Source organism: Accipiter gentilis, chromosome 23 (assembly GCF_929443795.1).
Source record: "Accipiter gentilis chromosome 23, bAccGen1.1, whole genome shotgun sequence".
NCBI classification, from domain to species: Eukaryota; Metazoa; Chordata; class Aves; order Accipitriformes; family Accipitridae; genus Astur; species Astur gentilis.
In genome coordinates, this window is record NC_064902.1 from 16,689,362 (window position 1) to 16,703,160 (window position 13,799).

A 13,799-nucleotide genomic window follows, 5' to 3' on the forward strand; every position below is an offset into this window, starting at 1 on the left:
GGCTGGGACGGGGAGAAAGCAAAGCGGCTGTCCCAGTGCATTGGTTGGCCTGTCTGCTTTTAACTTGCTCGCTGCAACGCTTTTGAAAAGGGGTCTGTGCGCTCCTTTAGGAAGAAAAGGGTTTGCGCCTTACAGATTCCTTTAAAAATCCTCAAAAAATGGTCTTCAGAACGTTTTAAAAAAAAAAAAAAAGAAACCGTCCAGGCCAGCTGACCAATTAATATCTCTCATTTTAATTATTTTCTTTCAATTTTATCTTTCCACAGTTTCTTTAAACTAGATTCTGTATTTGAACAAAGAAATTATTTTGGCCTAAAACCTCAACTTTTTTTGGAGACAGAAAGGAAAGCAAACACCTTGTGAGCTAAGGGAGGTGAATTTGGGAATTTGCTCCAAAGCTGAGAAAATTTTCCAGCAGGTTTGGGGAGAAGGATGGGCTGGGAGCCGCTTTGACTTTCCCAGGACCCTTCAGGGTCCATGAGGTCAGGCTGGGCTGTGAGACCGCGGCTGCCGGGTGACGAGCTCCTCTTCTCCTCCGCTAGGTCTTTGGCTTCTTGAACTTTATCCTCTGGGCAGGCAACATTTGGTTTGTGTTTAAGGAGACGGGCTGGCATTCCTCGGGCCAGCGGCACCCTCCGGACACCATGGAGAAGCAGCCCAGCAGCTACAACCAAGGTGGCTACAACCAAGACAGCTACGGGCCGGCCGGTGGCTACAACCAGCCGGGCTCCTATGGCCAGGTGGGTGAATACGGCCAGTCCCAGAGCTACGGCCAGAGCGGGCCAACCTCCTTCACTAATCAAATTTAGGGTTCACGCAGCACGAGCTCTTGCATCCCTCACATTTAGAGAGTTTAACACGTCTCAAGTTTCAGTGGTGCCAGATTTTTAAGGGTTTTACATAAATTAATACTACAACACGGTGTTTAATGTCGATCGAAGATCTAAGCCTACCTCCTGAGGCAGATGGGAGGTGGCCGGTGGGCTGGAGTTGGCCTTTTTTTCCCTGACTAGCCAGATACAGCGAATATGCTCATCGCAGGTGGTGACCTGGAGTCAGTGTTGTAGTACGTACTGTAGAGATAACTTTATGGTAGTTTTGTATGTGTCAAGATGGTAGAAGCATTTTGTAGCCTCGAGTCTGTAGTATTTAATATGCATAATATAATTGAATTTCCTTCTGCATTTTGGTGAAAAACAAAAGTGGTTTACTATTATTTCTACAGATTATTCTGTATATCCATGCATGTAACATTGCACCTAAAGTTTCAAAACTGCCTGTCTGTGACTCGTCAGAGCATTTGTTTTGGTTATACCTTTTTGTTTCAGAAGACTTTACTATTATTTCAGTTAACCGAGTCATCCGTAATCTAGTGCATGGATAAGCAGTTTCATACTACCAAATGTCTGGACTGTGTAAATGGAACTTCTCAACTTCTGCCACTACATTTTGTTAACTGTCTGTTTAAAAGAAGTATGCATCTTTTATATATTTTGCAGAGTTGAATATATGGCTTACCCAAGTTCTGAATGCTTTGTAACTAAAATGTTTTTCCTTGAAATGGCATTCAGTAGTATATATGGTACCTGACCAATGTTTATTCCATTTAACTCAGCTAAGTATTCATTCTATAAATCACTATTTCTATGGATGTTTTGTGAATCTTTTAACGTGAGCTGTGGAGAATAAGGACCAAGTAACTGTGTTATATGTTTACAAAGGTATTTATTTAACTAAGATAACAGAGGTGCAGATATCAGTATACAAAACCATGTGAAAATCCCCAGTTGCTTGATACAGCAAAACATGAAACCCGCATGTATTGTTGTGACCTTACAAAGCATAAATATTCCTTTGTACCCTCTTATAGTAAGAAAACCTTTCCATCCATGCTGTTTCAAGATTATTCGATATCCCTCTGTTCTGTCACTGCTCTGAGCGCTAGCTTGGTGCTACTGGAGAATGTAACTGGATTGACCAAATAACCCAGGCTCGGAGGAACTCATCCTAAAATAGCCAGAGCCAGACTTGTAGCCCGTTCGGGTTTCTCCCTGGGAAATTCAGCCCTTCCTTACTACAGCATATGGGATGCATTGACACAAACGGAAGCCTGAAGCACAATATACTAATCAAAACTGATCATCTGCATTTCTAAATCAAAGTGTATCAGTATATAATCTTATTGTATGAGCTGTCATGTTGAAAGCATCTTAGCTTAAAACAGCTTAGTCTCTTCTATGATTGTTGTAACCAATTTATGGCTACTTGGTGGGTGAATCTATATTGTGATATCTATTTGACCCTAATAAAGTTATTGCATACAATGCATGTTTTCAGAGTATGTTAATATTAAAATGTCACTGCAAAATAACTAAGATAACTATTAAAGATAAATAACTATTCCTGTGTTTGACCTTACTGGTCGTTCATACATAACAGTTAACAATAACAGTTATTCTTATTGTTTTCTAACACTTTTATGAGGGTTGTTCTAATGTACAGTGGAGTACGACACTTCTACAGACATTTGTCATTAAAGGTCAGTATCACAAGTTTAAAAAAAAAAAAAAAATTAAAACTCTGCAATGTAATACCTGCCTGCCTCTTTACCTCTCTTTCTACTTGTCAGTAGGACTAGCCCAGTACTGTGCTAACTATCCCAGTTCTGTGGATTGCTGGAAAGCCATGTTGAGCTGTAGAGAGGACAAACCAGAATATCTAAATGGCCTAGTATTCCAAATGGGAGCAGAATACAATTTTCTGGGTCAATGAAAAATTTTATTTTGGCTCTCAGTTCTTTTGTTCCTTGCTTTTTTAAGTTTGGAAAAAGTTACATATAGGCAAGCCAGGAGAAAGTGAAATATGTGTGTGGCAAGGGATGGGGATGGGATGTATGCTCTTCATGCCCCCTTCCACATAGTCCAACTTCTTTTTTTTTTTTTTTTTTTTTTTTTTTTCTGAAAAAAATCCACGGTGTCTTAGTTGATCACAAATATCCCAAGTTGGTTTATCTAAGCCTCTTCACTAGAACTAGAGTTTTTTTGTGTCAACTAGCTTTCTCTTCATGAACTTTTCCACCCAGACCAGCAGGGTCCAAACTTTTCTACCCAATGCTGAGGGTTAGAAGCTTGAGTTTTGCTTAGGTTTATTCCTGCATTTCAAACAAGCTAAAATTCCTGTGTAACCATGCGAGCACAGGAACTGCAGCTTTCAAACCCTCAGGAGCTGGCACCCCAGGACAAAGGGCAATTTCTAATACAAGATTGGGGACAGAATTAAGATGGTGACTTATTTTGCGTATTATGTGCGTAACTCCAAATCTAAGATTTTCTCATGAAGGGCAGAGCTGGTGGAAGAGTTGACAAAAGTAGTGAAAGAGGCACATGTTTTCATGCAAGACTTGCCCTTTGCTTTACCCAGTTGGCCAGATCTTCGCAGGTACGCTAGCTCCTTGCTGCCATGCAGGATAGTTGAGCTGGTTGTTGTTGTTTGGGAACTGTAGTCTTCACTGTGAATTAGGAGGGATGAAAAATGTCTTTATCTATAGCTTCTCAGATTAATATAGATAGTAAAAAGTGAAAACAAAAAGGATGCATGCACTTGCCTGTGTTATGTAAGAAAATGTTTCCTCTGGATTCGAGTCTTATCACATCCTTTGGCAATCATTGAGAAATTTGAAGTTGATTTGAACTGGGAATAGCAACTGTATAGCAAAGTGTTGAGCAGCAAGATGGAAAAGACTGTATTTGATGTTTTAAGACAAATAGCTAAGTAAGCTCGAGCATCCTCTGTGAAACTGCTGCTGACAGACCGATTGCTTTCCTACTTCATCATTAGTGAGCATCTCTGCCAGTTAGTTAAATAACTAGGTCAGCCTGGGAAAAAACATGTTCCTTGATCTTCTGTGCTGTCCCTCCTGTTTTCCCATGTGTTTCTCTTTATAGCCCATTTCTCAGCTACCCAAGATGGGAGCGTATTTGCATTATGAAGTGTAGAGCTGTGGAGGAGAGGCAGGTACCTCTGCGAGTGTGGCGAGGGAGCACAGGACTTGCTCTCCAGGTGCCTCCGAGGCCAAGGAAGAGGTGTGCTCACGCGCTGGTTGAGGGTTTCCCCATTGCTCTTGACCGGGCAGGGGATGCACTTTGCAAAGCTGCAGCATCACACCCTCCACAGGGATGTGCTGGAGAGGGCAGGGAGCGAGCCTCTGGGTACCCAGTGGCTCTGCAGCCTGCTTTGCTCCCTGCCCAGCACATCAGGGAAACAAGGATGAATTTAGATGCAAATCCAGCCCACAGGGCTGTGCCCTTACTTGACAGGGTATTTTTTTTATTGTGCGATCCTTTCCCAATGACTGATCAAATCTCCTTCACCATGGCCTGTCGAGCAGCCCGTAACAGCCTCGATGATGGCCAGGACTTGGAGAAAGTTCGTGCTCCTGTTGCATGAATGCATATTGCAATTGCCTGACCTGATTAAGTTAATTATTCCCAATCTGTATATGCTCTCAACCTGAACGAGCGATTCAGGCTCTTGCCCTGAATTATTCTTGGCGGTAACTCTGATGTACTGATGAAAGGGGCAGTTGCGTGCAACACGCATTGCACCTGTCTATAGTCTGCTCTTGACAATATCTCCAGAGTTTCACAGTTAATATTACAGGCAGACAAAGAGCTACTGCGTAAAAACTGCCACATATTGTTTCATGCCCTTTTGAAAAAGTTCTTCTCATATTATGCCCTACCATGTGATAAGCTTTCAGTCCTCTGTCTACTAGTTTTAAGCCAGATTGGAGTCAAAACCGTTGTATATGTGAACGGATGGGCTACTTAGCTTATGCTTTCCCTGACTTAACTATTCTTTTTCAGGTTTTCTTTTTATTGGCTCCTTCTACTAAACCCAAGAGCTTTTCCTCCTGGAATTTTCTAACAGCAGCGATAATCTGTATTTTAGTATTAATATCTGGTCCCGTCATTTGTCAATGCCATGCGTCCTTAGAATGAAGATCTTAGCATTTTGATATGAGATTTTAATAGTTCAGTGGGGAGGCATCCCATTTGTTGCATTTAGCTACCAGTTTCTTTTCTTACATTTTTATTGTTGTGTCCTCCTTTAATAAGATTTTAGGGGTTTATGAATATAGTTGCCTTTTTAAAGTCTAAATGTCCTATGATAAAACATTTCTCAGAGGAAAAATTATTTGGTAATAGTATTTTCAGGCGTCCTTCTGGAAATCAATACCATACCAAAAATAGCGGGGTCATCCCTTATCCATTAGATTGTCAAAGGAACTGGGGGAGCTGGGGGATCCCCGCAGCCACTCTGCTCCCTGACAGCCCCCGTACGAGGCTTGAGCATATTTTGGCCAAACGGCTGTACCACCTCTGAAAAATGCCTGGACGTGAGATGACAAACGGTGTTTCCCTGCAGACAGACCAGTTCTAATAGCTTTTCTTAAATGACATTTCACTTGCTCTGTCTCAGCATGGGATTCATAAATATTTTAATCATTTGTGACCCCAGAGCTAAATTCCAGGCAGAGCTGAGTTATCTCCCGCGTGTGCGGTAGGGGAGACGGGCTCTCCCCCTCACCCGGACCCCTGCACCGAGCGTACCCCACGGGCAGCGTATGGCATTGCCCGGAGGAGCGCTGGTCGCAGCTTAATCACGGGGCAGCAGTCAGCAAACTGCACCCAGCCCGACCGATGCCAATAAATATGGGTGCGGATTTCACCCTCGAGTGAAATCAAATGGTCTATGAAGAGGTATTGTCTTTAAATGGTGATGGTCAAGAGGCAAATGTTCCTGGGACACAGAGAACATCACTTATGCCATCCCGGCACAGATGGAAGCAGCAGCGGCACGTACCCCAAAAGGCACGGTGATGGAGAAACAAATAAGTAGGAAACACTCACTCTGTGATTTTTTTTTTATTTATCCTCTGCTTTTCCCCACCTCCTGGAATAAATGCAGGGGTTCAGGTTTCGGGCTGCTTCGCAGTACGTTTGCATGGGTAAACCAGCTACCGGTGAGCAGGAGCCAGTTCAGGTCTGTGACCAGAGGGGTACGGTGACCGTTCGCTAACTTACATTTGTGCAAAGCAGACTGCTTCTTGCAGCAGCACGGCTATCAATCCCTTGAGCTGGTAAATCCTCCATTAACCTGCGCTGGGTTGTGTCTCCTCTTTGCGTGCCACCGTGCAGGAGAGGAGGAGAAGGTCCATCTCCAGTGGGGCTGAGCCCACTTGCCCGTGGGGACACCACGGGTTGTGGCTGGTGTGGAGAGACCAACCGTGGTGAGCACATTAGACCTGCTGCTTCTGCTAGCTTTTCTCACATTAAGGAATTGATTTCAAGGGGATGGAGTAAGAAAAAAATAGTATTAGGCTGTGGCAGCCAGCACTGCTTTGGGCTAAGATGGAGTGGAGGGCTTCTCAGTCTCGGCTCTTTGGAAAAAAATAGATGTATCATGTAAGATCAAAATGACCATATTCTGGTCACAAAGAAATCAAGCTATTACCTCCCTGGGTGCAAGATAGCAGCACTTCTCCCGCAGCTGCTGAAGGGTTTGCTGAAGAAATGAAGTCTGAGTGGCTAACGGTGTGAACGCATCTTCTATTTTAGGTGTTCCCTTGTGCCTCTGTCCCTCTGCTCTGCCTGCCTGCGCGGGCATGCCCACGCCTGCCCCTGCCGAGTGTTGTAGGGTCATCTCTAAGGGAGCCAGGGCTCCGTCACACACAACTGTTTCGCAATGTGAATCTTCTTGAATTGCAGAAAGTACTTAAAAAAGGATGGGAAAACTCTGGGAAAATACCAAAAGTGAAGTAGAGACTGCGGCTTTTTGCAGTTAGCAATTATTTTAAGTGAACTGCCTGTAAAGATTTTGCAGTTTTCAGTGTCGTTGGGTTGCGTATTTTGTGCAGACAATATTGCTAAGATGTGAAACATGCTAAAAATTGACCGATAAAAGCGCCTGGACCTTTCAAACATAAATAGTGTGTATCAAAATAGCTACAGAGCAGATGGCCTGGCTCCCTGCACACCTTGCTGACCAGAATACTCCAGTAACGCACACAGCCAAAATCTTGCTGTCTTCAAAGCTGATCATCTGCAAAGGCGAGGGTTATCCTCATGCTACCCATTATCTGTTAGGTACTAACGCTCCTGCATACGCTAATTAGTATATCCTAGAGGGATAATGTATCCCAGGCTTGCTTGAACTTGTTAATACCCCAGCAAAGCAAATCACCTGCTCTAGAGCTCAGGCACTCAAAAGTCGGTTAGGTGAAAAAACCTGCGAGCTGAAGTCTGATCAACGGTGGAAAGAGCCCAAAACACAGAGGGCTGGGTTTGCCAGCCAGCTCACGGCACTGCCTGTAGCTGATAAACAGGCAACAGAGTCTGTTTCTCACTCTCATTTTTACCTTGGATGCTAAGACCAAACATTACCATTCTGCGGATTAACGGGGATGTAAGGCTTTTCGTGCCTTGTTGTATGGTTCAACAGATGTGAAAGGGAATTATCACTTCAACATGATATCAAGACTTTTTTTTTTTAGCTGATGGCAGATTACTAAGCCTGAATTCTTGTTTAATTTTAGTGTGTTAATTGATGGGATAATGAGCATTGATTATATGTGTTTTGGCTGCGTCATTGCAATTACAGGCTCTGTTTTATTCATGAGCCAGTCCTAAAGAACGCACTAGAGATCTAAGACAGCTTAAACCTCTCAGAAAAAGGCTCTGAATTGTTTGAGTAATGACACTCTTAGATGGAAAATTAAAGGTTCTCTTTTCCCATGCTTTTTAAGATAATTAAAATCCAGGAACAGTAAGGTGGTGAACATCCTTATTCATTAGCCTTCAGTAATTTAGCTTCTTCTAAATGAGGAAAACATTTTAATTCTCTAGGCCATCTGTTGCAGTCTCCTTTGCGTGTCCTGTTACATAAAGTCTCATCCTGGGTAGTTTTAACATCAGTATTGTATCCGTTCACCAGGAATGATGAACAGGATGAGGTAGTTGAAGTCACTACCTCTTAACAGACCACCCTGGGATTAAAACGGCTGCTTGGTCTTTTAGGTCAAAGTTATCCTGTCTAGACAACTCCAGGCAAAGGATCTGCAGAAAGGAGACCATGCGCAGAGATAGGCAGCGTGACAAGCTGTGTGTTTTCTAATAGCGCTATCCATGCCAATAAATAACAAAGTTCATCGGAGCCCTTCCAGTTCCTCTAATGTGCGACTGCTCTGCCATATGGCTCCGTGCTGCTTTTGGAAGCAGGCGGTATCCGTTCGGGTAGAAACCAAAGCAGAGGCTCCATGCTGGATGCTGCTTTGCAGGCAGTTGGGAGGAAGAACAGATCTCCTCTTTGTGCTGCGCTGGGGGAATAAATAGTAGAGCAGGAATGTGCTCACCTAGGATAAATGCTGGGTCAGGAACTGGGAAACGCTTGGTTTCTTACTCTGTCTATAGGAACAACTCACTTTGCAGCTTGGGGCAAGTTACATTAGCCCACGCTAGAAACGTTTCCTATTAAAATGATAATGTGTATAGCTGAATGGATTCAGCGTCTTAGTTATTCCTGATGCAAAGTTACATCCCTGCAGATCTAAGAGGATTCAGGCTTCATTAGTTTGGTTTCTTTCTGTCAAATTCTCACATAAAATAAAAGCCGTACTACTTGCCAACCCAGCAGCGCTGCCTTACAGGCTCTGCTTTAGACCGATGTATTTAGCCGGCTCTGCGATCACCAGGTAGTGTTTACATTATTGATAGGGCACGGCTGCAAGCAGGCTGCTTTCACAGGGCAGAGCTTGAATTCACCTGTTTGCTGTTACTCGAGTTGCTTAGAGATCACAAACACCCCGGCCTCGAGATGTGTGGCTGCAGAGCAAGCGTTCCCAGCACGAAGCAGTACTCGGTCAATCAGCCGGCTCCTGCTTCCACCAAAAAAAGCCCTTCAGCTGCAGCAGGCATGCCCAAGCAGTAAGTCATCACTTTGGTCTTTGCGTCTCTGGTGATCTGCCATTTGTCTTGAAATTCGTTATCTGGATGTGTTTGTCTCTATCACAAGCAGACTGTTCCGCTGTGTGTTGGCTGCTCCGTAATTAGTTTCCAGCGCTTTAGCAAAAGTGAGCAGGCTTTAAGTTTAATAGGAAGCAGGGAGGTGATTCTGACAGATGTGAGTCCTGCTGGAAATAAAAGCTATGTGCCTGCTCCAAACTGGGAGCACTGGTGAGTGGGGGATAACAGACCCCTCTGCACTTCCATGGGGATGGGCTTAAAACCGAGAAACTTCCTGGAGCTCTTTTATGTTCTGGAGAAATTACTTGAAGGATGTTGCAATGCCCCTCTCTTAAAGTTCTTTAATAAGCACCTTTAGTAACAACTCCAGGCTAGTTGCTCCGGTGAAGAATTAGGAGCTGTGTGATGTTGTGTGCTGCTTGTAAAGGCCATTTTCCTTTCCACTGTGAAGGAAAGCCAGTCTCTCTTGGGAAGCCCTTAGTTCCTGGGGGATTAAATGAAAGAGAAATGAGCAAGCTCACTCATGGAGAAAGGATATACACACACACAACTCACCAGGTGATAACTGTGCCTCTCTTCTCTCTCACTACCAGCATACCTATAGCCAAGCAGCTGGCATCAATAAAAGGTAAGGAGACCCATTCGTTGCCCTTGGGGGTTCAGGTCTTCCGAGACCACAGCCGAAGTGCAGTAAATGCTGGTGATTTAGCAGAGCTGCGGAGGCTACGTAGACCCTCGGACAGTGCAAGATGGGAAAGTCTTCTGGGTTCCCATGTAATGTGCTCCTGCGTTGACCTGTGTCTCCTCCTCTGCCTGCCTTCCCGTTAAAAATCACAGCCCAAATCATCTGTGGTACCTGATGCTGAGGACTGTGAGGATGTGACTCAGGAGTGGGGAGGGGGATGAATCCAGCCAAAATCCCAAGTGTAGGGCTGAAGTGCAGCGCTGATGCTCAGACACGGGCATTTCTGTTCAGCCAGACTTCCCAAATGGGCCGTGTTTTGCCCGGTACAGGATCCTGGGAGTCCAAACGCACCCAGGAGATATCCAGAATGGCCTGTCCCCATGGCCTGGCAGGTCCTTGCTGGATGCCCAGGGTGGGGATAGACCAGATGGGTCTCGCGCGTCACCCTGCGTTACTGCCCCAGCTCCGATGGAAAGATTCCTTTCGGGCTGTGTTTCCGTGGGACGTGAGGCATGTTGCTGGCCCACTCCAAATAAAATCTGGGCCAGGTCCTCTGTGGGTATAAACAGTTTCAGTCTCATTAACTTTAATGAAACTACATAGATTTCCACCCACTCAGGATGGTTCTGACAGGTTCCTTTCAATTATATCTCAAATGCCACTTTTTCTGATAGGCTGATCACTTTTCTCCCCTCCCCCCTCCCCCCCCCCCAGCTCTAGGAAAAGGCTCAGACCTTGAAAAAGCTTTTGCTACGGTGGCTTTGGTGTATAACAACTCTGCTGACCCCGAGGGCAAGCTCAGCAAAGCTGAAGCCAAAAGCTTGCTGCAAACCCAGTTTGGGGGTTTCATACAGGTGAGGGGGTTTGGGTGAGTGGGTGGCACTGGGCTGGCACTGGCTGGCACTGGGCTAGCACTGGCCGGGCGCTTTGGGTGCAGGAATGGCACCTCGGGCTCTGTCCTGCAGCTGGGCAGGCATGAGTCCATGGAGTAATCCCAAGTGAGACTTTAATGATTTGGTACAAACATCTTCAGTGAATTAGTTGCTTTATGTTGAGCCTGTGTCTAACACAGGGCTAGAGGGGGGACAGCAATAAACCATGGTTGACGTGCCTGCTTGCATTTTTTTTAAAGAAAATAGGGCAATTGCAATAAAAAAAAAAAAATTCCCAAAGAAAAAAAAACCCTCAGACATTGACAAGAGACTGGATTTGTGAAGAGAACAAACCCACCGCATTTAACAAGGCATTTGGTAGTTTGCCAGAGCAATGGCCCTGTACGAGGAGAGCCAGCCCCGTGCCGCAGCGCTGTGTGCGCTGTGGTCGCTGCTGGGAGAAAGGGAGCAGAAAGCACCTCTCCGTCGGGCATCCACCCGGGGTGTCAGTGGCAGCCGGGTATGGTGAAAACAGTTGTATTGGCACTTTGTGGCTGTAAACTTCTTGCAGATTTTTTTTTCCCCCTCCCTAAATAAAAAAACCCCAAACAATTTTTTTATCAAGTGGTAGAAAAAACTATGTAGGACTAGTAAAAAGAGCTCAACTGAGTTAATGAGAGAGATGTTTAGGAATAAAGAAGTTCTTGAGGATACCTTTGCTTCCAAGAATAACAAAATCACATGACTGGTTGGGGAGGGGGAATTGGTACCAAATTAGACACGAGGCACCTTATGGAAAAGGACTTGAAAATACCAATGGCCAATCAGATTTGGAATCACGAGATGTTTTGAAGATTATTAAGCTAAAAATATATCGTGGAACTTTTTTTTTTTTCATAAGGAAATATGAATAAGAGACGTGATACATAATTTTAATAATCCCTTCCATTCCAACAGTAATGTCCAATAGGACAGAGAATAGCAGCTACTGAAGTTATATCTGTAAAATCAACAGTTTCTGAGAGCTTCACAGTATATTTGAGGACCTGCCTTGAATATTAAGTTTAGGAGGGTGGATTGGTTGGTTGTTTCCTCTCCCCAGTTTTACCAAGAAACAGGATTTCATTTTTCTCCAGCAGTTACCAGCTACATCATCATCATCACTGCCAGATTTTCAGTCATGATTAGGTGTCTTTTAAAAGATGTATTCTGGATTCAGGTGGAAACTCTGGGGACTGGCTGCTCTTCTGTCTGGTTGCAATAATATTTCTGTTTGCGTTTCTTGGAATACCTTTAGAAAAATGAATATGAATGTGGACATAAAAACCTGAATGGGAAGATAGAAAAATACATGAATTTTTACATAGGTGTCTTTCTTTCTTTCTTTTTTTTTTTTTTTTAAATGATGCAATAAAAAAAGGAACTTCATGCTTAATATTTTTTTTTTCTTTTTTTCCGTTTAAAATTCTCCATAGGGCCAAGAAAAGAAACCAAAATACCAGGAAATAATTTCTGCCCTGGATGAGGAGTCAGAGAACAAAATTGATTTTGAAGATTTCATGATCTTGTTAGTCAGTCTCACTCTAATGTCTGACCTGCTGCAGGAGATCAAAAATGTGAAAACCACAAAATGATCAGTGCTTTAAAAGAAGAAATGGCTTGGCACTTTATAAGGAAAGCAGGAGTGAACCACACAGAGATAACACCGAGTGACTGGATACCCTGTGCTGGTTCCTTTTAAATGGAATAAAGCCTTGTCCAAACCTGGCTGAACTCACTCCTCTGTAGAAACGGTCCATGGAGTGAAGTGTCGGTGCTTCGGTGTACGTGTCCGCTTTGTACATGCTTTGGGAGGGTGTGCTTACTGGCTCCCAGTGGGTCCCGAGACCAGTTAGCAGCTGGGTGCAGCCCCCAGCCCAGCTTAATGGCAGGGGAAGGCAGCCCGTGCCGTCCCAGAGCTCCCCGCACCATTGCGGGGAGATGATGGGGAGACCACCGCAAAAATGTGCGGCCCCATCTTCCTTCGGGGCAGCAAGGTGCACGGCATAGCCGGTCAGCTCCCCAGGGCTTTCCCAGTTACCCCAGGGGGCTTCAACCCTGAGCAGAGCCATACCAGGGATGGGTTTCACAATGGGCAGCGACCACAAAATCTGTTGCAGCCTTCAGTAAACATTTACTTTAGGCTACACGGTTTCCAACCCACCATTAACTCTTCTGAAAGGAGCGTTTATTTATTTTTATTTCCTCCTCCAGCTGAACTCTTAATTGAGTGATGGCTATGGAAGGAATTTCACGTCCAGCATTTGCAATGCATCTTTAGCAGTGCTGTGCTTGTGTGACCAAAGGGATGACTTAGTTAAGCGTGTCTGTCAGCTGAGTCTGTTGCTTCGTGAAACTGTGAAGAGGAGAAACCAGATAGATAAACTAAGAGGTGGTCCAGACTAGGGATGGTGGGGAAAAAGGACAGCCGGGGAAGTGTTTGTATTGGAGCTGAGTGATATTGGCTACCCAGCCATGGGCTTGGTTAGGGCCAGAGCCTCGGTATCAAATGCTCATCTGCCTAATCTTTGGTTTGATTCCTACCTATAAGGTCCTGGCTGAGAGCCAACATTTAGCCCACTGTGACATCCCTTTGGGCCACAAAAAGCAGCATCACACCCCAGGACCAGAATATCCTCTGTAAAAATTTAACAAGGCTCTACCGAGACAGTTAAGATGAGTGAGCCAGCAAAACATTGCAACCCTTTTCATTTTCTCTTCTTCCTTGCCTGGAAAGGAGAAGACAAGAATGATTTAGCTTTCGTGCATAATTTTTTAAACAGAAAGGGATCAAAACCTTTGGTGTTAAAAGAGGGAAATTAATGCCAGCTGAGTAACAAGATCTAACTCCTTGACATGAAAGGGCTCTTAGTGTTTCCGGAAGCTAAGAGGATGTTTTTTAATGGATTTTGGTGGAAAGGAAAGACACATTGCAGTAGGAGACGGGCAGCCAGTTGTTTTAAGAGGGAAGGTCTGTGTCTTTGTCCGGTATGGGATGGAGCTGAAAGAAGAAAAGCAAATGGACGCGGTGGGGTTTGAAATGAAGCTCAGCAGGTAAGGTGCTGCTCTGTGGGGCTTGAACCTCAGCCAGCACATGCCCTGGCCTGGAGGCTAAATGTTCACAAATGGTCTTCTACAAAAAACCCCTCGTATTAGGCAAATCCCTTGCTCTGACGGTGG

General features: G+C 44.6%; 2 protein-coding genes across 3 annotated transcripts in view; both read left to right on the plus strand.

Moving 5' to 3' along the window:
- The window catches only part of SYNPR (synaptoporin), a 112,069-nt gene extending 109,745 nt beyond the window's left edge, over positions 1–2,324 (plus strand). For both annotated transcript variants that reach the window (XM_049826097.1, XM_049826096.1), the window contains one exon: positions 543–2,324. In XM_049826097.1, coding sequence (XP_049682054.1) covers positions 543–809 — 267 coding nt within the window. In that variant the 3' untranslated portion in view covers positions 810–2,324. The remainder of the gene's footprint in view (positions 1–542) is intronic.
- A 1,044-nt stretch (positions 2,325–3,368) lies between these two features.
- On the plus strand, positions 3,369–12,214 carry SNTN (sentan, cilia apical structure protein). Its single transcript, XM_049826098.1, has 5 exons — positions 3,369–3,438; positions 8,850–8,984; positions 9,617–9,651; positions 10,423–10,562; positions 12,056–12,214. Exons 1-5 carry the CDS (start codon positions 3,392–3,394, stop codon positions 12,212–12,214), a joined length of 516 nt encoding a protein of 171 aa, XP_049682055.1. The 5' UTR covers positions 3,369–3,391.
- Positions 12,215–13,799: the final 1,585 nt, after the last annotated feature.